Raw genomic sequence first — 22,581 nt, 5'->3', positions numbered from 1 at the left:
TCATCACCATCATCATCATCATCATCATCATCATCACCATCATCATCATCACCATCATCATCATCACCATCTTCATTATCATCATCATCATCAGCAGCACCATCATCATCACCATCATCATCACTATAATCATCATCCTTATCATCATCATCATCATCATCATCATCATCATCATCATTATAATAATCATCATCATTATCATTGTCACCATCATCATCATCATCATCATTATTTTTATCTTTCTCATTTTCATCTTATTCTTTTCTACATGATATCATAATAGCTTAGATAATGTATTTGGAATATTTTCATACTATTACCGTAAAAGAGAAATACAATTTTATAGTAACACATTTATAAAAGATGTTTGGTGTTCCATTCCATTCATATTCATCATTATCATCATTATCATTATCATCTTTCTCATTTTCATCTTTCTCATTTTCATCTTTATTATTCTCTTTATCATATCATAACAGTTTAGATCATAATAGTTTATAGATAATTTATTTGGAACATTGTCATACTATTACAAAAGAAATACAATTTTATAGTAACACTAACCAATTTATAAAAGAAGTTTGGTGTTCATGTAAACTTCATAAACTTTGAAAAATGATTCAATGGTATGATCTGTACATTTCACAATAATAATCATGAAATAGCCAAGAAGTCTAGATATACTATTACTAAAGTAATGGGTTTTGACCACATTGGGTCCCACATGGTTTTTACCTGACAGTACTTTTACTCAGTTGGGCCTAAATGACTGGGTGATTAATGAGCCTAATATAATTGTATTCCCAGTACATTTTAGCTTTATTCAAAGTGTGGGTTACGTGGGTAGTATCATTTCCTCAAGAGGAGGTCAGAAGTTCTTATAGTTTTAAATACTTTATTAAGGTTAAATGGAGGATAAAAATATTTTTTTAAATAGTTGTTAGTGTTGGAATTGCCTAAGTGCTAACAGGAGAGTTTTTTGGTAATTGTTTAACTACTACGAAGTAGTTTGCATTAAGGAGAAAAGTGGTCAGATGTTTTTCCTGAGTTCTTCTGAGTTTGAAATTTCCTTACGTTTTTTCTCTCAATTACATCAGATAGGAAAAAAATATCTTATCAATTAGTTCAATTTTGTGTACATATAAAATGGCAAAGAGAAGAAATGTTGTGAGATTGAAGAGATGTTGTGTATATGACAATTACTGGTTCCTATAGCCGATTCTCAGTACTGTATATAATGTAAACAGTATCATCGGCAAATTGTGTGATACAGTCTTACATATGTATCACATGTGTGCCTGTATCATAGCTTAACCTAAGTACAAACACCAGATGTGATACATATATGTCACACTGTATTATAGAACTTGCCTATGGCATGGGACATACAATGATGGTGCTATGTATACTACGCTATCTGAGATTTGTTTCCAAAAAATTCTAATGGCGCCTATGATTGTGATTGTCCAGAATTTATTATTACATAAGATTATTTTGAGGAGCTAATACCACCTTTGACCTCAACTAATGAAATAGCTGCACACTCTATCTTAAGTGAGTAAACAAATACAATTTGTCTTCTGTAATAGCTGACACATCTACTCTCTAAGTTGACTATCATTATAGTACCACGAGGAAATTATTATTATACTGGTTACCATAATTATTTTACTATAGCTAGTTAAAGCTCAGGTACAGACATAGATTTTAAATATAATATCTGGTTAAATGTACATAAAACAAATATGTGTAACAGAAATCACAACAAAAAAACATGAATTTCTCTTAAAATGGACCGATAATTATTAGAATGTAAAATCAATAAAAAAATGTTTGCCTGCACCTGGCCTTTAAATCAATAAGAGGATGTGTGCAACAAAATTTTCTAGTTGATCTAGCGTGGAGATGAGCTCTGTGGTTAAGATGTTGGGTTACCAATACCAGGTTCCTGGGTTCATATCTTTCATTAAAGTTAATTTTCCTAGTGATCTTTGAAATTATTTGTAATTGATGTTTTTAACTGAATGCCTTTTGTAAAAAAATCCTCAATCCAGCTTTTTTTATTTATATACTTGCACTGATGAAGGGCTAGTGTTGCCCGAAAGCTCTGCTAACTTCTGGCTGTTTTACTTTATCGTTTTGATTTTATAGCTTTTCGCTTTTTCTTTTGTATCTCCATTGAGATCCAATGATACCAACAGCATTGTCATTTTTTCAGTAATTTGCCTTTAGATTTATATAATATATATGTATGTGGGCATCATTTTCCAATTTTTTTACATAACAATTAAAGGCCAAGTTTAGTCATGGTGTTAAAAGTCAACCATAGCCATCAGCCATAGTCATGTTTCTTTTCAATCATTCATAGTGTTGGTTATTATTCAATATGTTTAATTTAGCTTAAATTTTCTTCTGTAGGCTGTTGTTATTAGGAATGTTACCAGACCGACAAGAAGGGGCAATCTGTTTGATAACACAAAGCCAAGGAAACCGGCCCTGAGCCGGATGTACAAGTTAGTTGATTTGTTTACCTTCTGTGCGATATTAGGAAACATTGGTAATGTAGGCAACTACTTGTAAATGAGCACGTACAGTAGTCTAGGAAGAAGACAAATGAACACTGTTGCAGGGGACACCAAACACAGAACCAACTGATTCATGACCAAGTCATGGTGAACAAGTGCTTGTGGCATTGCATTATGAACTCATCTCGGATTCATTCTTTTGATTAATTAATTATATACAAGGGGTGGTCACAGGATTGCCTACAAGACACTATTCAACCTCTGAAAGTGGGTAGTACTTACAGAGGTTCAAGCCCTGATGGAACTTACAGGGAGGCTGATGATCTGGAACTCATTATTTATGAAAAAAAAAATAAGGGTGTTCTAGGCAACTATAGGCAACACCCCTACGTCCACTCCTGCTTTATATAGAGCAGTAGGTTAGGGACTTTTGAAGCTTCAACAGAAAGATTAATTTATTCTGTACTTTTAGTGATTAAATAGTTTTAAACCCAGCTCCAGTTTTCTTTATTCATCCATTCAATGTACCTTTTATGTTTTTGTTTGCCCTGTGTTTTAATTTTTTAGGACAGTTGAGTTCAATGCAAAATTTCCACAACTTCAAGTGAACTACTGGGCTTCAGGGGCTAAACAACGAGGCATTGAGATGTGTCTTGGTAAAGGAAGCTTTACATCCAAGTTTAACCTACAACTAAGCAACCCTACTGATGGACTCATTCATAGACATAATGTAAGTAAAGCTCTATCTACACTATCAAACTTTATGTGACAAAAAAAAAGTGTGATGTGCCAATATATGGACATGATGATGATGTCATATCACTACCATATTTGGGCACATCACACTTTTTTGTCAAACTAGTTTGATAGTGTAAACAAGGCTTAATACACAATTTAATAATTGTTATATTAACAAGTGTATGTACGGTACAATACAAAAGGTGACATTATGATACCCTTTCTGTAATTAAAGTAAATAAAATATATGTAATTAAAAATAATGGTTTTAGTTTAAATTTTAATTACAATAGAGCCCTGTCTTTGGATCACCTCTATTTAGGGGACACTTCTATTAAGTGGTTAATTGAATCAGGGAAAATATAAAGTTGTAACACTACGTGACCATCCAACCCTATTCAGGGGACACCCCTATTAAGAGGATACTTTACTGTGACTGGAATAAAGGCTACTATATATTTTAACACTACAGCCAATCATATTCAGGGGACACCCCTATTAAGAGGATACTTTACTGTGACTGGAATAAAGGCTACTATATATTTTAACACTGCAGCCAATCATATTCAGAGGACACTCGTATTGAGGGGATACTTTACTGTGACTGGAATGAAGACTACTATATATTTTAACACTACAGCCAATCATATTTAAGGGACACCCCTATTGAGGGAATACTCCTGCGAGGGGATACGTTGTGGTATCCTGAAGGTGTTCCCTTAATAAGGGTTCTACTGTATAATATTCATTTTTCTTTCTTTATAGGCTGACTGGAACGTTAATGGTATGGTGTTTGATGTTGGTGAGAGCCATGCCTACCTGTACACAACAGCGGCTGATAATTACCAAGTAAGGCTCGTTTTGGTGTTTCTGATTTCGCAAAACAAGCACCAAAACTGTACATATTAAAGTTTGAAATTTAGAGCACTTTAGCCCTGTGTATCTGGCTGCATGCTGTTTACCCAATAGTTATTAACTACCTAGTTTAGAATCGTGATAATCTGCCGTTTGAAAAACATAATTGTTATTAATGATTTATATTGGTTCTCACCTTTTACATTTCAAACATTGCGTAATGTGTATTACCTACTGTAATTGGTTAATTAAGAAGTGTCGTATATTAAAATATATGTTATACAATCAAATTATAAAATAATCTTTTCTAGAAGAGCTACTTTATCATTGTTGGTAATGAATGTTTGGTGATTGCTAATTTGTTTTTTAAAAGGTTGGAATGCCATCCAAGTCAGCATCAGACAGGCACCATGTTGCCAGTGTTGAAAAGTAAGTTATATTCAAGTCAATTATTTTATTTTGTCAAGCACTCTAGCTCGGAATTTGTCTTGCTTGTATGTCACATACAAAAAAAAATAAAAAAATGATAAAATGGTTAAATACAAGGCAACTAATACAAACATTTCATAAAAAGGTTAAAACATTTGGAGAACATAGTACTTAGTTTCTCAATTAATGCAGTCACAATACCTCGTTATGCCATTCTGTTGTTCCCTGTACTTCTCCAGAGTTGTATATTGTCGTCAAAGTTCAAGTCCAAGTAGGAGCCCCTCTGTTGAGGAGATACAGGAAGGAGTACCTTTGACCCCTGAAGGAGATCAGGCCGAGGATGCAGGCAATGACAAGGTACACAGTCTGATTATGAGGAATTATGTAGGGATGCTCTGTCAACCATAATATGGAACACATACTTCAGTGTTCAATTTACGTCTGTGTTTCTGGTTTTATTGTATTTTTTTATTTCATGTTTTTGTAATGTTCATGTATGTTGGGCAATGAAGGAATAATAATTATACAAATGCTATTGACTGGGGGAAGGATTTGAACCCAGTCCTGGAATTAAGTAAGCATGTTAATCAACAAACTATAGTGCCATTATCTATAATTGAAATATTTTTGTTATATATTAGTGGTTTATGTTGAATTCCATCATCTCAATTGTGTGTTTTAATGTTTCAAAACATTATCATTTTGTTCCTATCACTTAGGGATTCATACACAAGCTAGTTGTGTATGAGTTTCGTGGTTCATGGACACGTTTCAATCGTGATGCAGTGCTTGGGATGTATGATGCTTACAGTACAGCACAAACTTTAAAGCACAATCTGTCAACTGAAGCTCTCAAGGGAATTAAGGTTGAAACCAAAGGACCACAAAATGTGAGTAAATTTGGTATAGTGACACGTCTGAATTATTTATGTTTTTCCGAAGGTGTCATGTGTGTGGGCTGGTCTCCCTTGTAATGGTGTCAGATTAGTTTCAGCTAGGGAGATTACCCTAAGTTAATTATTTTTGCATTTCTGAGAAAGATATTAAACTAAATCATTTATTAAAATCCTGTCCATGTTTAAATATCTCCTGACAGGAATCTACCCACATGCCTCTGTCTACACTATCAAACTAGTTTGACCAAAAAGTGTGATGTGCCCAAATATGGTAGTGATATGCTTAAATATGTAGTAGTGATATGAAATCATCATGTCCAAATATGGGTACATGACATTTTCTGTCACCGGGTGTGTAGTGTATAGTATAGTGTAGCTTTAGTCAAAGAAGAAAATAGCTATTTTGTTGGTGTTAAAAATTCAAAGAAACAATGACTTGGCTTTTGTTTTATTGAATATATTGTTTTCATTCATGCAGAGGTCACATACTCCTACGACCCCGTCCAACAGCACCACTGCCTCATCACCAGCAACCAGTAGCACACCAAGCCCAATGTCAATGCTACAAGGAGGACACGCAGCTAACATGCTGCACCAACTGCTCTCAGAGACTGCCACCAAGTTTATGGTGTTCTCCGAGGAAATATCTGGCAGCAATGAGATGCTGTTTGGAGCACAGGCCTGCACTACAGATGATGTAATGCGAAAGAATTGGCTAAGTATGAAATTTATTGGTTTATTTAATGGTTAAGCTATGTGGATAAGCAAAGCAAATATTAAGGTCACAGTTTTAGGAAAAATAATATTTAAAAAAAACAGTTGTCTTATATAACACCTAATATAGGTGTTCCTAGGCACTTACACATAACAATGTGATTTTTTTTTTTACCGTTGTCTTATATACTGTAGCATCTAATATAGGCATTCCTAGGCACTTACACACATAATGTTATTTTTAAAAAACTCTTGTTTTATATACTGTGGCACCTAATATAGGTGTTCCTAGGCACTTACACATAACAAAAAAAGTCCATGAATAATTCTAAAACCAAAATTAAAGACGATGCAGTGTAACCATTTCCCTGCTTCAATATAAATGTGAATATAACAAATATGTTAATGATATATTAAATAAAAGTGCGGGAACGGGGGGAATAGATTTTTTTTTTAAATTTCCATGCATTTTTGTTTTCTTATCAGTTGAGTTTGTGAATAGTCAAGTTATGTTGAAGGGCTGTGAATTGTCAGGGTACGTGATAGTTAGCGCAGCTAACGCACAGGTTATGCATTGTCGTCATTGGCCAGCTTGGAGAGGTCGACAACTGACCAGTAAGACAACGTGGGTTGGCAAACTTGATAGCATGCAGGTACAGTACGACTTTATTTTCGGTTTATAGAGACACATAAAGAGACACGAATCATTATGTACAGATTCAAAGATATACAGTAGTTTACACAAACGTTCACATTTGTATACAAATACAAATTCTTTGATTATTATGTTTTCACAAATCTTTGAGTTTCTTGTAAACTTTATTCAATCAATCAATAATTTTTTAGTCATAAAAATGATAATCATAATAATGTGTAGTAGTAAAATAAGAAAATATAAAAGAAAAATAAATAAAATATATACAGTGATTATTTACAGTGAAACATTTACATTTGCATACAAATTCCTTGAATATTGTGTTTTCACACATCTTTACTAATACCATACATAATTATGGTTTTAGTATTATTTTGACATCACTTTAGTTAATCTTTAATTTAATCTATGTTGTATTTATATCTATCAGTATTTTGCCACTGTGGAATCACCCACTTCATCCAATATTGAGAACGTGCTTTGGCTTTCCAAAACCTACATCGAACGTAGCATGCAACAACAAGCCGTCGACCTCACAGACATTCCTGACCTTGTCGGTAGCGGTGAATCTGTCGGCGGGGTTGTAAGCGACACGGTTGGTGCCACAAGAGCGGGATTTCATCATGATGCGGTACAACTTCAGCGAATTATCTCTCGTTGTAGTTGTCAGTTTTACTACGCTAGTTATAGTGAGGAGATTGACCCTGATGTAGCGGCTGAGCCCCCTCCCGACAAATCAGAGGTAAACAATTCAAATTCTTTCTTTCTAATTAAGACTACAAGTCACAAGTCGATTTATTTGATCCAACAAAAAATATTATAACATTATAGTAGCAAACAATGTAGGACCAGATAGACTTTCATTAAGACCAAAAGCTGCATGCATTAACGCCACCCAAAAATTAAATGATACAGTATATACTTTTGTAGACAATAAGAAACAATTGCCATTAGTTCAGGTAGTTTTTACACTCCTTTACAGGCCTCATGTTTAAATTCATGTCATCTGATTGGTCTACAGTCTAAAGTTACAATATGTTAATTAGTTAATGGTTTATTTTCCCATTGGCAAAATCAATACAGCTACATAGAACATTTTTAAGCATGTTGTTTAGAAGCTGTGAGTCTTTCTTTTAAACGATCTCTTCCAACAACGAAGGCTTACAATAACAGTGGCTTGTAAGAAGACCTGCAAGAATCAATATAATCTGATTTGTATGTGATAGTTCACAATTCATAGAGATTTATAATCTTCCTCATATTACCAAAAAAACTCGATATTATTAATGTCAATGTATTTATATTCCAAAAAAATTGTCATCTCAATGCGCTGTGAACTGTTCAACTGCATGCTTCTCCCCTGGGTCATGTCATGTCGGTGTTGCCAACGTGGTGGATGCGCTGTGAACTGTTCAACTGCATGCTTCTCCCCTGGGTCATGTCATGTCGGTGCTGCCAATGTGGTGGATGCGGTGTGAACTAGTACACCATGGTAACCCTCTACTCATTTTGAAAGATGTACTATGTTATTTTGTGTACACTGGACCTATGGTTTAAAGTCCTTATCCGAGAACACTCATTTTACCACGAGAACCATGGAGCGATTGAGCCTCGAATCCTTGCCGATATTATGGCTATAGGTAACAATTGTCTTAACCGCCACCACTCCATCACTTACAATTATTAGAAAATTGATGCCTGTCAAATACATTCAAAACTTGTATATGATTTTTATACAGAATGAAAATGAGGGCGGTATACTGAAACAAGATGAAGCTGTTGATTCATTTACATTAATGCATCAAGACCTGGATGTGTGCACCAACTCAGCCCAGTATGCTACTATTATGGACATTATCAACAATCTTCTACTTTATGTGGAACCAAAACGAAAGGTTTCCATTGTTTTTTTATACTTTACCTACTGTAAAGCTTTGTCTACACTATCAACTGATATGTCCAAATATGGTAGTGATATACCCAAATATGGTAGTGATATGACATTGGCATGTCTCAGTATGCTTCTATCATGGACATTATCAACAATCTTCTACTTAATGTGGAACCAAAACGAAAGGTTTTACAGTGTTTTTATATATAGAAATCAATTAAAATCCCCTCTTTGAATACATCATACTTTAAAGCTTTGTCTACACTATCGAACTGATGTGCCCAATTGTGGTAGTGATATGACATCATCATGTCCATATATTGACACATCAAATTTTTGTCGCATAAAGTTTAATAGTGTAGACAGAGCTTTAAACAATTTGACATACTCCCTGGTAGAATTTTTGTGATACACATGGGTTATTTGAATTCATTTAGGCACCGTTTGGGGAATTGACAGTACATCTACAAAATTTCTTTTTGTACCTCTCTATTGCAAACAGTTTCACTTTAAATTATTTTTTTTCTGATTTCTTATGATTTTTTCTTATTTTCAATGTTATAGGAGGCAACTGAGAAACTCCAAAGGATGAGGTTTCACTTTCAATTACGAAGTGAAGAAGACCAGAAAGGGCCTATACTGTCATTGCAGAACAAGTTAAGGATAAACTTAGCTGAGCTTAGAAGGCTAGAGAAAGAGTTGTATGGCATTCACAGACAGCTTGAGGCCAATCAAGATGACCCCACGTAAGTTTACTTCTTGTTAATATATTTGTTATTTTTATCAATAAATGTTAAACCCAAAATGTATATACTATTTTTGTTATAATGAAATATTAGCAATGTAATTATATATATTTATTATTATTCAGAATTATAATTTTTTTTTTAAAATATATTTTGTTTGTAGGTTGTTGCAGCAGAGTATGGATGTAGAAGAACAGGTTGTAGATTGTAAAGAAAGTTTACTAACAGCCAGTCACGATCTGAACGTAATGGTCAGGTATGTCACATGATCAAAGTTTATAAAATTATTTATTTTATTTATTTTATTTATTCATTTCCCAACCAACAGTGAGCTCATGGTTCACCACTTACAGGAGGGAACACAGACAAACACGAACATATACAATAACAAACATTAAACTAAACTACTAACAATGTTACGAAACTTACGGAAATTATTACTAAAAATATCTAACTCAGGGTTTCTTAAAGTCAAGTGATGACTCCACAGTTGTTAAGTACAACTTAGATATTGTGTTGTGATTGTTTAAAATAATAATGTAGGAATATTATTTTTCTAGTACAGTCAACTATCTACTACTACTTTTAACAATTTTCACTGAAAATTTAAAAATTAGAATTTTCTGAAGAAATTTTTCCTTCTATCATCAAACAAGCAAAAAAAAATTTACTTTTGTTTTTACCGAGCCACCAAAGTTGTTAAGTACAACTTAGATATTGTTTTGTGATTGTATTTATCATTATATCTTTTAGTGTTTATAAAGAAATTCAACTTCAACGTGCAATGAAACTTAAAATTCAAAGTGGTGAGTTTTTATATTTTTATCATTTAATTTTATAAATTATGGAAATTGTTTTAAGTTACAACCTAAACTTATGGAAATTGTCCCATTGATGTTATAAAAGACATTTGGAGTGTTATTAAAATAAAATATAACTTAAAGATTTAGAAATTGCTTTTTGAAAAAGATATTTGGATTGTTGTTGACCCTCACAATTTTCAGTAAACTAGGGAGGTTTTATATGAAATGTGTTTTTTTTTTCCAACAGACCAGGGTGTAAAAGTGGTGCGTCGTGTTGAGATGTGCTTCAGTTTAGCTAAATGGAAGCTTACAGAGCAAGATGGGCAACTTGGAATGAGCTATCTTGAGATTAGACAATTTACGTAAGTCTATACTTAAAAATGTGTGGTTTAAATACAACAAATGGAGTTTATGATTTTCAGAGACTTCAAGTTCAAAAGTAAAGCTCTGTCAATACTATCAAACTTTATGTGACAAAAAAATGTGATGTGCCCATATATGGACAATGATGTCATATCACTACCATATTTGGGTATATCACTTCCATATTCGAGCACATCACGCTTATTTGACAAACTAGTTTAATAGTGTAGACAGAGCTTAAGTCTCCATTAATTTGTAACTAACTCCACTGTTTCTGTATAGGTATACAAGAACCAGTAAAAATGATGATTCTGGAAACCATTCTATGGAAATTGGATGGGTTACTATGAACAATCTATTGCCAAATGAAATATATAAAGTGAGTATGATAAGCAAATAAAGGAGAGAAATCTGGTAAAGAAAAATATATAGTTAAAAATACTTTTTGTAGAATCTTAGTTAAATGTTGGCAAAATGTATTGTTAAAGGTATACAAATAAAATGTGACTATAACATTAACTAAATTTGTTAAGATTAAAAATGAACTCTTACAGTGATAGGTCAATTACAGTTATCTATATTATTAAATAGAATTACAGTCATACTGAAATGACTTTCTCAAGCTCCGTGTCCACTATCAAACTTTATGTGACCCAAAAAAATGTGCTGTGCCCATATATGGACATGATGACATCATATCGCTACCACATTTGGGCACATCACACTTTTTTTGTCAAACTAGTTTAATAGTGTAGACATAGCTTTACACATATTTAACTTTTAACTTTCTCCATAGGATGTTCTGAGACCACAGGATATGGGTAAAACAAGGCAGGTCACTCTGAGGGTCATCTGTCGAGGAAAACCACCAGTAGGGGGCATTTCCGTGCAGGAACACTTTGAGGTCAATGTTGTCCCCCTCACTATTCAGCTTACCTACAATTTCTTTAAACGAATGATGGGATTTTTCTTCCCTGGTAGAAGTGTTGATCAAGAACCAGGAGAGGACCTTCAACTTAAGAATAGACCAGGTAGATCAGGTTAAATAGACATGGTTAAATAGATATGGTTAAATAGACCTGGTTAAATAAACAAATTGAGAATCCTTTTTTAAAAAAGATTAGTCAAATCTTTTTGTAATTGTATGAGACAGCATTGCATTCAAATTGAGAATCTTTTGCAATTTTATGACAAGGAGACTACATCGCGACCAAAAAAAGAGAAACAGATAGAACCAAATATCCAAGATTAACATAAAACAGGAAGCAACAATATAACAATTCTTAAGCTTGGTTCCCACTAGGATGAAACAGGAAGCAACAATATAACAATTCTTAAGCTTGGTTCCCACTAGGATGAAACAGGAAGCAACAATATAACAATTCTTAAGCTTGGTTCCCACTAGGATGAAACAGGAAGCAACAATATAACAATTCTTAAGCTTGGTTCCCACTAGGATTAAACGCAAGGACGTAAGCGCAACTTAGGACTTAATTGACCAATGACAAGCGTCAGTTCGAATAATCCATTATTGCGTTCTAGTGCAAACCAAGCTTCAATAAAACAGATAAATATCTTCCTAACATTCATATTTCATATCTCATTCACACTGTTGGTTTGTGTAATGCTATTAAAGTCAATGCCCAGAATTATCAGTATAAAATTCTTCTTGTTTTGTTTCATAGATCTTGATGATGACACAGAGAGTATTTCTTCACGGGTCAGTAAGGTTTGTCAAATTTCCTTTGCTTTTGAAATTTCCTTTTTGTCATGAGAAGAATTTGTGTGCTGGCAAGGAATCCTCAGATAGAAATGTATCTTTACCAACTGGATTTATTGCAAAGAGAATATTGAAGAACCCCTATTGAGGTGACACCTCTATGTCCTAAACTTAATAGAGTTGGCTGTAGTGTTAAAATATATATTTTCCTTGTTCATTTTAAGTGTCCCCACAATAGAGAATGGCTCTCTTTATTGTAATGCTTTATTTGGTTTTATAGACAAGTGTACGATCAGGCAACAGTGATGATTCTACTCATCCCGCATCAACGATATCAAGTAGAGATAGTTTCCGGGTAAGTATATCTTATTATGGCATAGTCAGTTTGGTAACTATGTTAGTAAAAAGTTGATTGTGTATTTTCACTTAGAATAATTTAATATGAATTTATTTCCTTTTTTAGATAAAAAAGAAGCAAGAAACAAGAAAAACGCACAGTTCAGATGATATTGAAAAAATGAAGGTAATTTTGGTGCTAATGAGATTCTGAACAAACGAATTGAAACAGAGAACTTAGTAATTCAGAAGAGTGATAAAACCATCAGACTTTAAAAGTTGTTCAAAATAATAACAAACAAAACGTCTTATATATATTTTTGTTTACTTATAGATATCTGTAAAAAATATATTTTACAGATTTTAAACAATTTAATCTAAATATTATTTAATTTTCTTTTCATTACAGGAAAGAGCTGAGAGAAATAATACATTCTTTTACATTAAGATACCCCCGCTTCCGCTCTGTATAAGCTACAAGGTATGTAGCACAATTTACAAATCTTGATGTAGATTGGAATTCTCGTCAATAAAGATTGATCTGAAAAAAAAAATATTTCTGTTTTAAGCTCTGTCTACACTATCCAACTTTATGTGATAACAAAATGTGATGTGCCCATATAATGGACACGATGACATCGTATCACTACCATATTTAAGCGCATCACACTTATTTTGTCAAACTAGTTTGATAGTGTAGACAGAGCTTAACAAAACTCTTTAACTCTCACCATCCGTGTAGAGTACCAATATAATAACAAAAATCTGTCTTATTATGGCTTGGGAAGGAATTTACCATTATCTGAGTTAACAAAGGCATGTCACATAGTACCATGACATCAGCTGCTTTGTAGTCTATAAACTTTATTTTATGTCTTAGGCACATGTGGTCAAGGATAACCTTCTTTCTTCAGCCTATATTGTCCTACTGCTGGGAAAGGCCTTTCCCAATTGATGCCAGTTCTTTCTATCTTTTTTCTATTTCCTATCTAATGATTTGTTGTTAACGTTTTCCGTCTTCCGACATTACGCTTTCCACAATTTGTTTCCATTTTTGTCTGTTTATGGCAGGATAGTTTGTTATTGTGTTAGTGTCTACTTGTCCTTGTAAGTCTAAGGATTACGAATAGTAAATTAATCACTGTTCTATCAGGTCAGGTAATCTGATACAGTGGCTGTTTTGTCAACCAGTATTTCTTATTTCAATTCAACCTATATTTTTTTTTTAATCAGGGAGGTAAAGAAAAAAACATTGAAGACGTCCACAACCTAAATATCTTACTGCCAACACAAGAGTACCACAACCAGACATGGACTTGGCTAGATTTACTGATGGCTTTAAAACGAGAGTACAAACAGGCCCTATTGTCTCAGGTTAATTACATTTTTTAATTTAAAATTTAAACTTTTTTAGTAATCTTTTTAATAATAGAAATTAATTGACAAAATTGACATATGACAAAGTGGCACCTTAAAAACAGAACATATAATCTGCTTATGTTTGCCGACCAATTGGCTTTTTCCATGACTTCTGCCACAAATCTGAAATTGGAGTATTTACAAAAGCTATTATATTACTGAATTGCATATTTTTTTTATTTTGACAATTTCAGGCTATCAAGGAGAAATTAAAGTTCAAACTTCCTGTTGGGAAAGCAGAAGGTCCTACTGGAAAAGAAAGTCAAGCCGAGTAAGTTGTTTTACAAATTTTAATTGTACACAGATAGTTTCAAGTAATTTATATATTGTTGTCTAAATATATTTTATGTGTGCATTTTTCAGTGAGGATGCTGACAAAGCAAAGCTTCTGTTTGGTGCAAAAGCTCCTAATATTGTGAGTATTATTCTAAAAATCTTATTTTACTGATGTAAAGCTGTCTATACTATCAAACTAGTTTGTGTGATATGCCCAAACATGGTAGTGATATGACATCATCATGTACATTTTTGTGTCACATAAAAGTTTGATAGTGTAAACAGAGATTTACGTTCACTATTGAATCTGAATACTAATTATACAATTCTTTTAAACAATGCTGTTCTCAACTTGCACAGTCTTCTGTTATGCACCTGTGCCTACAGTAGATAAATTCTCTGATACATTTATGTCAGAACCAACAGTTGTGTTCATTTCTATTTACAGGCTAGCAATATTGAAAAACCAAAGAAAGTTCTATTTGGAAAACCTCCAAAGAATTAACATCTTGTTTGGGACAATCACAGAAGAATCACCAATGAAGAAAAAAGCGCATATGCATATGATATGCAAATCAGTATTATGAATACCCCAAATTCACAGATCATCACATACAGAACCCCTACTAAGTGGACGATCCAATAAAGAGTTTCCTTAATATTTTTAAAACCCCAGAAACGAAAAAAGTGTCTACTCTAGGGGTGTCGTCTGAACAGGGGTGTCCTAAAGGGCGCATGTGTCTTTTTAATCACTTAGCCACTCTACAATTATGAATGCTACACTTTCACCTCTGACTACAATGCTTTCACCTTTGACCTACAATGCTTTCACCTCTGACCTACAATGCTTTCACCTCTACCTATTGTCTTTAGTACAATGATCAGTCTAATTTGCATTATATATGTTATAAGTTGAGTGTAAGTAGGTGCTGTTTATGTATGATTATAAAGAAATTTGTAATTTACACACTACTGTATGTAAAAGATAATTGAAGAAATGAGCTATATGTATTATACATAATAAAGCTGCACATATCCAGCGCATTGAGATGACAATGTTTGTGTCGTGAGGTAATTTCCCGATTGATCGTAATCAAAATGGTACTGGGTATGGTCTACTAGTTTTTCTGCTCCCAACCAGTACATCCATTCATAGAAGCTTTGATGAAGTAAGCCTACCTGGTGGTAACCATAGAACGGTCCCGAGATAACGACTATACTTTGTAATTTACACTACTGTAAAAGATAATTGAAGAAATGAGATTGAGATGACAATGTTTGTGAAATGCACTATTATATATATAAAAATATATTAATACAGTATTAAATTAATATCAATATCCTCAAAAATAAATAAATCAAGTTATATGTCACATAAAAAATGTAATCAATGTTTGTGATTTAGTATAGTAATTTTTAAAAACATGTTTTTCAGATCATTGTTACTTACATAAGTATAAAATCAGAATAACAAATAATTATTAATAAAAACTGTTACAGGATCACTGTAATATTTGAAATTAATAGGTTTTACATTCTTTGGTTAAAATAGTCTGCATAATATAGTATAGTAGGCCCACAAAAATGTCAATTTTAGATATTTTAATTTATATTTTCTTTGTACTTAACATATTTTACTATACTGGTATATAAATAATACTATTTATAAATGATCAAATATAGTTCATGAAATGTTGTAATGTATTACTGTTGAAAAGTAATATTCTAGGCCCTATGACAATTATCTGTGAAATATCTTAGTTATCTTTGGGTCTATCTTCGTTTATATTGTTTATTTTTAGTATAATTTTTTTATGGAATAAAGGTAAAAATATTAAAATGTTGGCAGACAATTTCTACTGCAGCAACCCATATAGTTTTTGCGGATTTGTTGTGCGAGTATGAGAAGATCCAGGGTCGGTTTTTTGTTGTGTGTGATTGGTTGAAAAAAGGTCAAGATTCATAGAGGTCACGGTGTGAGCTTGCAAACTTATAAAATCATGATGAAAACGTGATAAAATGCCGTCGAAAATAACCATCACAAATTCCTTACAGCTGTATAAATATCTGTTAAGAGAATGCAAAAAGTTGCCGTCAGAAGCACAGAGTCACTATAAACACGCAATTAGACAGGTTTGTATTATTTCATAAAGTTAGGCCTAGCTGGTGGTGTATGCAACAACCCGGACGTTAAGCCTGATTGATTGGCCTTCCCAGCGCTGATAGTGCCTCATTCATGTCCCTAGCCAGGCCTAGCTTATACAGTAATTGGTATGCGCGCCTGTATCAAAGGAGAAAAGAAGGCAAATTTAACACTACACCCCTATCACCTGTCGTCATGAACACATTATTTGCACAGATGCTGCCCAGTTGTTAATAATAATAATGCACTATTTACAACACATGAAGAACAGGAAAGTGTCGAGCCTACAATGAATGTTTTTAGCCATTACCAATTCGATAATATATAATACTGTATTTGATTCTTTTCTGTAGGGTTATAACAGTCATGTAGATGAAACGGATCCTGATAGAATAAAGCAGATTATATCAAGATCTATTGCTGATGCTGAATGGATTGTTAATAAGGTATATCTACTGGCTGCACTAGTTCAATTTTTGGTATTATTGTTGATATAAAATTTGCGGTACACAACGTATGTTCTGAAAAGAACTGTTGAGTTTCTCCATGTTTCGATTAATATGCTTTGATCGTCCTCAGGAGTGAGAGTGCAGAAAGTTCATGAAACTGGGAATATTCCGGGCTCTTGTCTTGGGATAACATCGGAGTCTCTGCAAACTTTATATCAACATTTTATTTCACCATGCAAACCTTCAAACAATATATTTGTATTATTGTTAAACTTTTTTTTTCAACCAGGAAAGAGTGAAATTACTTGTTGCTATATTTGTTGTACAGTATGCTGTATTATATTATATATTAATATTATAATTAAACTAATTTTGTTTTGTTTTAATTACAGTATTCCAAGAAATGACAGCTTATTGGATTTATTGTTGGTGTTTTGAATGATCACACACCTGTTATCATGATGCTGTATACACACAATATGAATTTGATGATGATGGAGGAGTCAAACAACAAAAATATCTGTTTGAAAAGCTGTGTTATTATAAATAAAAATAATACAAAATACAGCATGTTACAATACTGATGCTGTTCAAATAAGATAGTGTTGCAGTACATGTTATGTGTAACTAGAGTGCAGAGAGTAGGTGTAAAAAGAAGTTAAGGGTGGATGGCAACATACAGTATATAACATTCTTGAAATTTGACTCTTGTTATATTGTACTGTGTATTGTGATATTTTTTATATTTTGTAAGATCATTTTAATCCAGACCTTTTTATTTGAATTGCCCCGTGTGGGATGATTAAAGAATTTTGAATTGAATTGTATTTCTGCAATGGGTGCTGTGTTGTAATTAAAGTGGGCTAAATAGGCTGGGTGAAAGATATCGCTCCAGCCAGCACTATTATAAATCCTTAGTTGTACCTTGCAGTTCAGTTGATAAACAGACATAATGTACATTCTATTACACATTCTATGATGTGCCTTGTAGATGCTGTAATATTTTTGTACACTGTACCACAACACACAAGTAATTCCCAAACTGTGCGGGATAAATAATGGAAAAACATGGGTGTTATGATTCATAGTGTTACATAGACATTTGTATTTTATTATATTTGTTTTAGTGAAGTATACTGTTGGAACACAAAAATTCAAATAAAAATTGTATGTACACTTGAGGCTTCTGTATAGTTATCCTTTCTGTATTACGTCTGATAGTGGTAAATCGATCAAAATCATTGAATGATTGCTATTATGATTTGATTTAATATCACAATTTATGAACACATTACAAAAAAATATGTAAAATAATGTTACAGTAAATAAATAATAATGAGCTGTAGGGCAAGATCTATATTAGAAATTCCTCCAAATGCTATATTAATTTAGTATAATTCTATTTTGTACAATGTGCTACTGAACTGTATAGTGGATGTGGGTATGACTATGATTTCTCATATCTCAAAAACTATTTCTGCGTCGTCTTTTCACTTGCGAAACATCCAAAGGATTCGCAAGTTTATAAATGAGACAGCAGCTAAACAACTTGTTCATGCTTTTGTCACTTCACGACTGGATATGGGAAACTCTTTGCTACACGGGCTACCACAAAAACAACTCCACAGGCTCCAACTGATTCAAAATACAGCGGCACGAGTTGTTAAAAAATTACCAAGATATGGACACATATCAAATACTTTGGAAATATTGCATTGGCTCCCTGTTAGGTACCACATTGTTTTTAAAATATTACTCTTTGGCATGGCTCCTGAATATATTTCTGACATGCTTAGGCTGTATGTTCCCGGATGTAATCTGCGTTCTAGTGACTCGCTGCTTCTACATCAGCCTAAGTCTCACCACTCATGGGGAGACAGAGCATTCTCCGTTACTGCTCCTCGTCTGTGGAATGCTCTACCGAGCTCTATAAACACATTTATTCATTAAGGCATGTGGAAATAATGAGGTTTCTTAAAGTTTTTTAGACTTAGAATTGTTTTGATACCTTTTCCTTTGCATTATCTTTGGGGTGCCTCTGTCTTGGTTGTTGTCTCTGAGCACCCGGTCGTCTGTGGCAAGGCAAATGTGTATCCTGCTCCTTTGTTTGGTCACCTAGGTAGGGGTCCGGGACCGCGACAGAACGACAACAGATGGGGACCCTCCAAAGAAATTGCATTTTATTTGTCAGGAATTTGTATGATTTATTTTTTTTAATTTCTTTTTAAATGCGCCTTGAGCACTCTGGAGTGGTATGTGCGCTATAAAAATCTTATTATTATTATTATAGTATGTCAACAACAAACCCCTTCGATTGGACAGAATGACCACATTTCATGAATATAACTTGGACTCTGATTAAACTCATGAATATAACGTAGACATTTAAATAGGATCACTGTGACCCTGCTGTGATTGGGTAGTTTAACATAGACCTCATGAATATAACTTTGACTCTGACTTAACTCATGAATATAACTTTTAAATAGGGTCACTGTGACCCTTCTGTGATTGGGTAGTTTAACGTAGACTTCATGAATATAACGTAGACTCTAACTTAACTCATGAATATAACGTAGACGTTTAAATAGGGTCACTGTGTCTTGTGACCCTGCTGTGATTGGGTAGTTTAACGTAGACCTCATGAATATAACGTAGACTCTGACTTAACTCATGAATATAACGTAGACTCTGACTTAACTCATGAATATAACGTAGACTTTTAAATAGAGTCACTGTGACCCTTCTGTGATTGGGTAGTTTAACGTAGACCTCATGAATATAACGTAGACTCTGACAATTAACTCATGAATATAACGTAGACTTTTAAATAGGGTCACTGTGACCCTTCTGTGATTGGGTAGTTTAACGTAGACCTCATGAATATAACGTAGACTCTGACTTAACTCATGAATATAACGTAGACTTTTAAATAGAGTCACTGTGACCCTTCTGTGATTGGGTAGTTTAACGTAGACCTCATGAATATAACGTAGACTCTGACTTAACTCATGAATATAACATAGACTGTTTACCAATAGGATCCGCTCCATGCTGTAAGTACTGTACCTACTGCGTGCTGCTATGATTGGGTAGTCTACAGTAATTCTCATGAATATAACGTAGACTTTAACCTACTTCATGAATATAACGTAGACTTTGACCTACCTCATGAATATAACGTAGACTTCATGAATATAATGTAGACAGCCAATAAGGTGTATCGCAAACAAAAGACCAATGAAATGCGTGATTGAGCATCTGATGAACAATTTTTTGTGTTTGCCGCCCTCTAATTTTGTATAACTACTAAATATTCATGATACTATTTTTGAAAATAAAATACTGTTAATTGTACTTTTATTACAAATACTATATTTTTGGTAACAAATTTTGGGTTCAATATTTTTAAAATAGACAATTGTAATCTTTACTTTGGTTGGTAAATGATATATGTGATTTTACGAATATGCCACTAATGAGTAACATAGAGTCTTTACATACTTATAGTAATATGAGAGTACGGTTAAGCATACTTACCTGGCACAGGAGTGACTTTGATCAAGAAGGAAGTCCTCCCAGCGCGAGGCCATGGCATTGCACATTTACGCTGTGGTTGACCGTTGCGATTCCCTCAAATGTAGGGAACTCGGGTGTAAAATTTATGGTAGCGGGGGACTGCGTTCGCGCTAACCCCCAACAATGAAAATAATATCAAAATTAAAACATTTACAACAGAAGCGACTTTGTAAGGCAACATGACATTGAGTCTAAAGTAGGTCTATTTTTTTGTATGGCCTTCTTCTTAACTTTCTGTTCTTTGGTTAATTCATTAGAAAATTCGTTAGTGGAACTTTGTACCGATCTTATTTATCCAAAGAATCTTTCGAAACTGTTATTATCATTTATTTTATATTACCAATATTTTTCTTTGAATAGAGTTTGACTGAAAGAACAAATATATATACTATATTGCAAATAAAAGTAAAGGTAATATCTTAGTCCTCAAGCTTAACTGGAAACTGAGGAGATTCGGATTATGCGCCTATACCTACCAGATCAGCACACCGACCGGGAGACAATCCCCTACTCTTTACCTATTTCTGCATTTTTACTTATTTTTCCATGAGTACAACCCCTACACATTCTTAGGAAAAACGGCATTCCAAATAATAGTGATCACTTCTCATAACAGGTAGATAAATATAACTTGACAACCCATAAAAACAATGAAAAATGATTTTTTAATAATATGAAAACCTCCATTTGATATGTATTATTACCATCTTTGAGGGTGACTTTTCCAGTGAAGGAACATTAATATAGAACAAAAAAAAATCTGACGTTACACCTTCCTGGTTTAAAATATATTTTTATTCAAAGACAAACATTACATTGAGTACAAAAAATTACGAACATAAACAATTTTAATGTTGGTGTTTTTAGTGAAATCGAAAATAACAACAGTCCACACTCGCCGATTGGTGGCTCACTTTGTTTCAGCGTCAGCAGAGCGCCACCGCCGCGAATGTTTCAAGATATCGACAAAAAATATAACAGACCACCGGTCACAGAAATGGCGCTGATTAGCAGAAAAGCGAAATTAAAAAGGGTTCAAATTTACGACCAAAAACAGCGAGAAAAAGAAAAAGCCCGTGAAGAAGAAGAAGATGAACTATTTGTTTTTGGATATGCTGCTAAATTGTTCAAAGATGACAAGAAAGCCATGGAAATCGACCGGGGAGAACATCTCTTACCTTGGATGGGAGACAAACATTTTCAAATAGACAGGTCGGTATACACGCAGGCTAGACTTGTGGTGGAATTTTCCGTTAGATATTTCTGGATTTAAAACATATGGAATTGTTTGTTTTCTAAAATGTTTACTGATTTATATACATCATAAGTATTAAAACAAATATTACCTGGTAAAACTTCATAATTGTTTTTAATATTACATTAATAACGTACATTAATGGTTTGTTTTGGTTTTCATAAACTGCCTGTGTTGGCACAATGAAAGGTCATTGAAAGTTCATTACATAACCAGATTGGATTGGTGCACTTTGATGTATTGTGAATTGTTGGGCCAGGTTGCAGCTGTTTTCTTTTATTGTTCTTCCAAAGTTTTTCAACTATTGTAAAAATTAAACTGATCTAACATTTAATGTTTTTAATTTTACATCATAATAATTTTACTTTAATTAGGCCTTTCTTTAAATCTGGTTTGTGTCGTGAAATGCGATCATGGTTACATTACAACTTTCGCTAAACTAATTTCCAACATCCTCTTCAACTATCCCAATATCCAGCTTGAAATGATTCATTAATATGTCTAAGACTATATTTAACCCTCCTAATCATAATTTTTATATTTGTCTGAGGGTTCAGTCACTGGTAAACTTAAGACAGGTAAATAATGATAATTTGGCATCAATCCATGGTGGATTGCTTCCAAGATCTTCTGTGCACAAATCCTGCAGACATGGTCAGTTGGCTAGTGGCCAGTCACAGTGAAGTATGTCTACTTTGAAACTTGTGACCATCCAACATGGATTGCTTGACCTCTGACAGGTGCCAAATAGTAAATCCTACTTGACTAGACATTGTTTATGTTAGCATT

At 33.4% G+C, this 22,581-nt stretch overlaps 2 protein-coding genes and 1 non-coding gene across 4 annotated transcripts in view; all 3 read left to right on the top strand.

Moving 5' to 3' along the window:
• The window catches only part of LOC140044688 (bridge-like lipid transfer protein family member 2), a 49,028-nt gene extending 32,918 nt beyond the window's left edge, over positions 1 to 16,110 (top strand). The window contains exons 35-58 of the mRNA XM_072089312.1: positions 2,419 to 2,513; positions 3,093 to 3,255; positions 4,029 to 4,112; positions 4,492 to 4,547; positions 4,787 to 4,904; positions 5,267 to 5,437; positions 5,922 to 6,162; positions 6,644 to 6,810; positions 7,243 to 7,554; positions 8,552 to 8,707; positions 9,268 to 9,449; positions 9,613 to 9,705; positions 10,203 to 10,255; positions 10,500 to 10,614; positions 10,898 to 10,994; positions 11,412 to 11,646; positions 12,301 to 12,344; positions 12,616 to 12,690; positions 12,799 to 12,858; positions 13,081 to 13,152; positions 13,905 to 14,045; positions 14,285 to 14,361; positions 14,454 to 14,505; positions 14,815 to 16,110. Coding sequence (XP_071945413.1) covers positions 2,419 to 2,513; positions 3,093 to 3,255; positions 4,029 to 4,112; positions 4,492 to 4,547; positions 4,787 to 4,904; positions 5,267 to 5,437; positions 5,922 to 6,162; positions 6,644 to 6,810; positions 7,243 to 7,554; positions 8,552 to 8,707; positions 9,268 to 9,449; positions 9,613 to 9,705; positions 10,203 to 10,255; positions 10,500 to 10,614; positions 10,898 to 10,994; positions 11,412 to 11,646; positions 12,301 to 12,344; positions 12,616 to 12,690; positions 12,799 to 12,858; positions 13,081 to 13,152; positions 13,905 to 14,045; positions 14,285 to 14,361; positions 14,454 to 14,505; positions 14,815 to 14,871 — 2,916 coding nt within the window. The 3' untranslated portion in view covers positions 14,872 to 16,110. The remainder of the gene's footprint in view (positions 1 to 2,418; positions 2,514 to 3,092; positions 3,256 to 4,028; positions 4,113 to 4,491; positions 4,548 to 4,786; positions 4,905 to 5,266; positions 5,438 to 5,921; positions 6,163 to 6,643; positions 6,811 to 7,242; positions 7,555 to 8,551; positions 8,708 to 9,267; positions 9,450 to 9,612; positions 9,706 to 10,202; positions 10,256 to 10,499; positions 10,615 to 10,897; positions 10,995 to 11,411; positions 11,647 to 12,300; positions 12,345 to 12,615; positions 12,691 to 12,798; positions 12,859 to 13,080; positions 13,153 to 13,904; positions 14,046 to 14,284; positions 14,362 to 14,453; positions 14,506 to 14,814) is intronic.
• A 4,380-nt stretch (positions 16,111 to 20,490) lies between these two features.
• On the top strand, positions 20,491 to 20,657 carry LOC140045587 (U1 spliceosomal RNA). Its single transcript, XR_011844602.1, has one exon. It is a non-coding gene; the product is annotated as a U1 spliceosomal RNA (small nuclear RNA).
• Positions 20,658 to 21,494: 837 nt separating this feature from the next.
• The window catches only part of LOC140044687 (splicing factor, suppressor of white-apricot homolog), a 46,454-nt gene continuing 45,367 nt past the window's right edge, over positions 21,495 to 22,581 (top strand). For both annotated transcript variants that reach the window (XM_072089309.1, XM_072089308.1), the window contains exon 1: positions 21,495 to 21,749. In XM_072089309.1, coding sequence (XP_071945410.1) covers positions 21,535 to 21,749 — 215 coding nt within the window. In that variant the 5' untranslated portion in view covers positions 21,495 to 21,534. The remainder of the gene's footprint in view (positions 21,750 to 22,581) is intronic.

This window comes from Antedon mediterranea, chromosome 3 (assembly GCF_964355755.1).
Source record: "Antedon mediterranea chromosome 3, ecAntMedi1.1, whole genome shotgun sequence".
Lineage (NCBI taxonomy): Eukaryota > Metazoa > Echinodermata > Crinoidea > Comatulida > Antedonidae > Antedon > Antedon mediterranea.
Note: the sequence above shows the minus strand (reverse complement) of the source record. Positions and strands in the feature narration are given on the sequence as shown.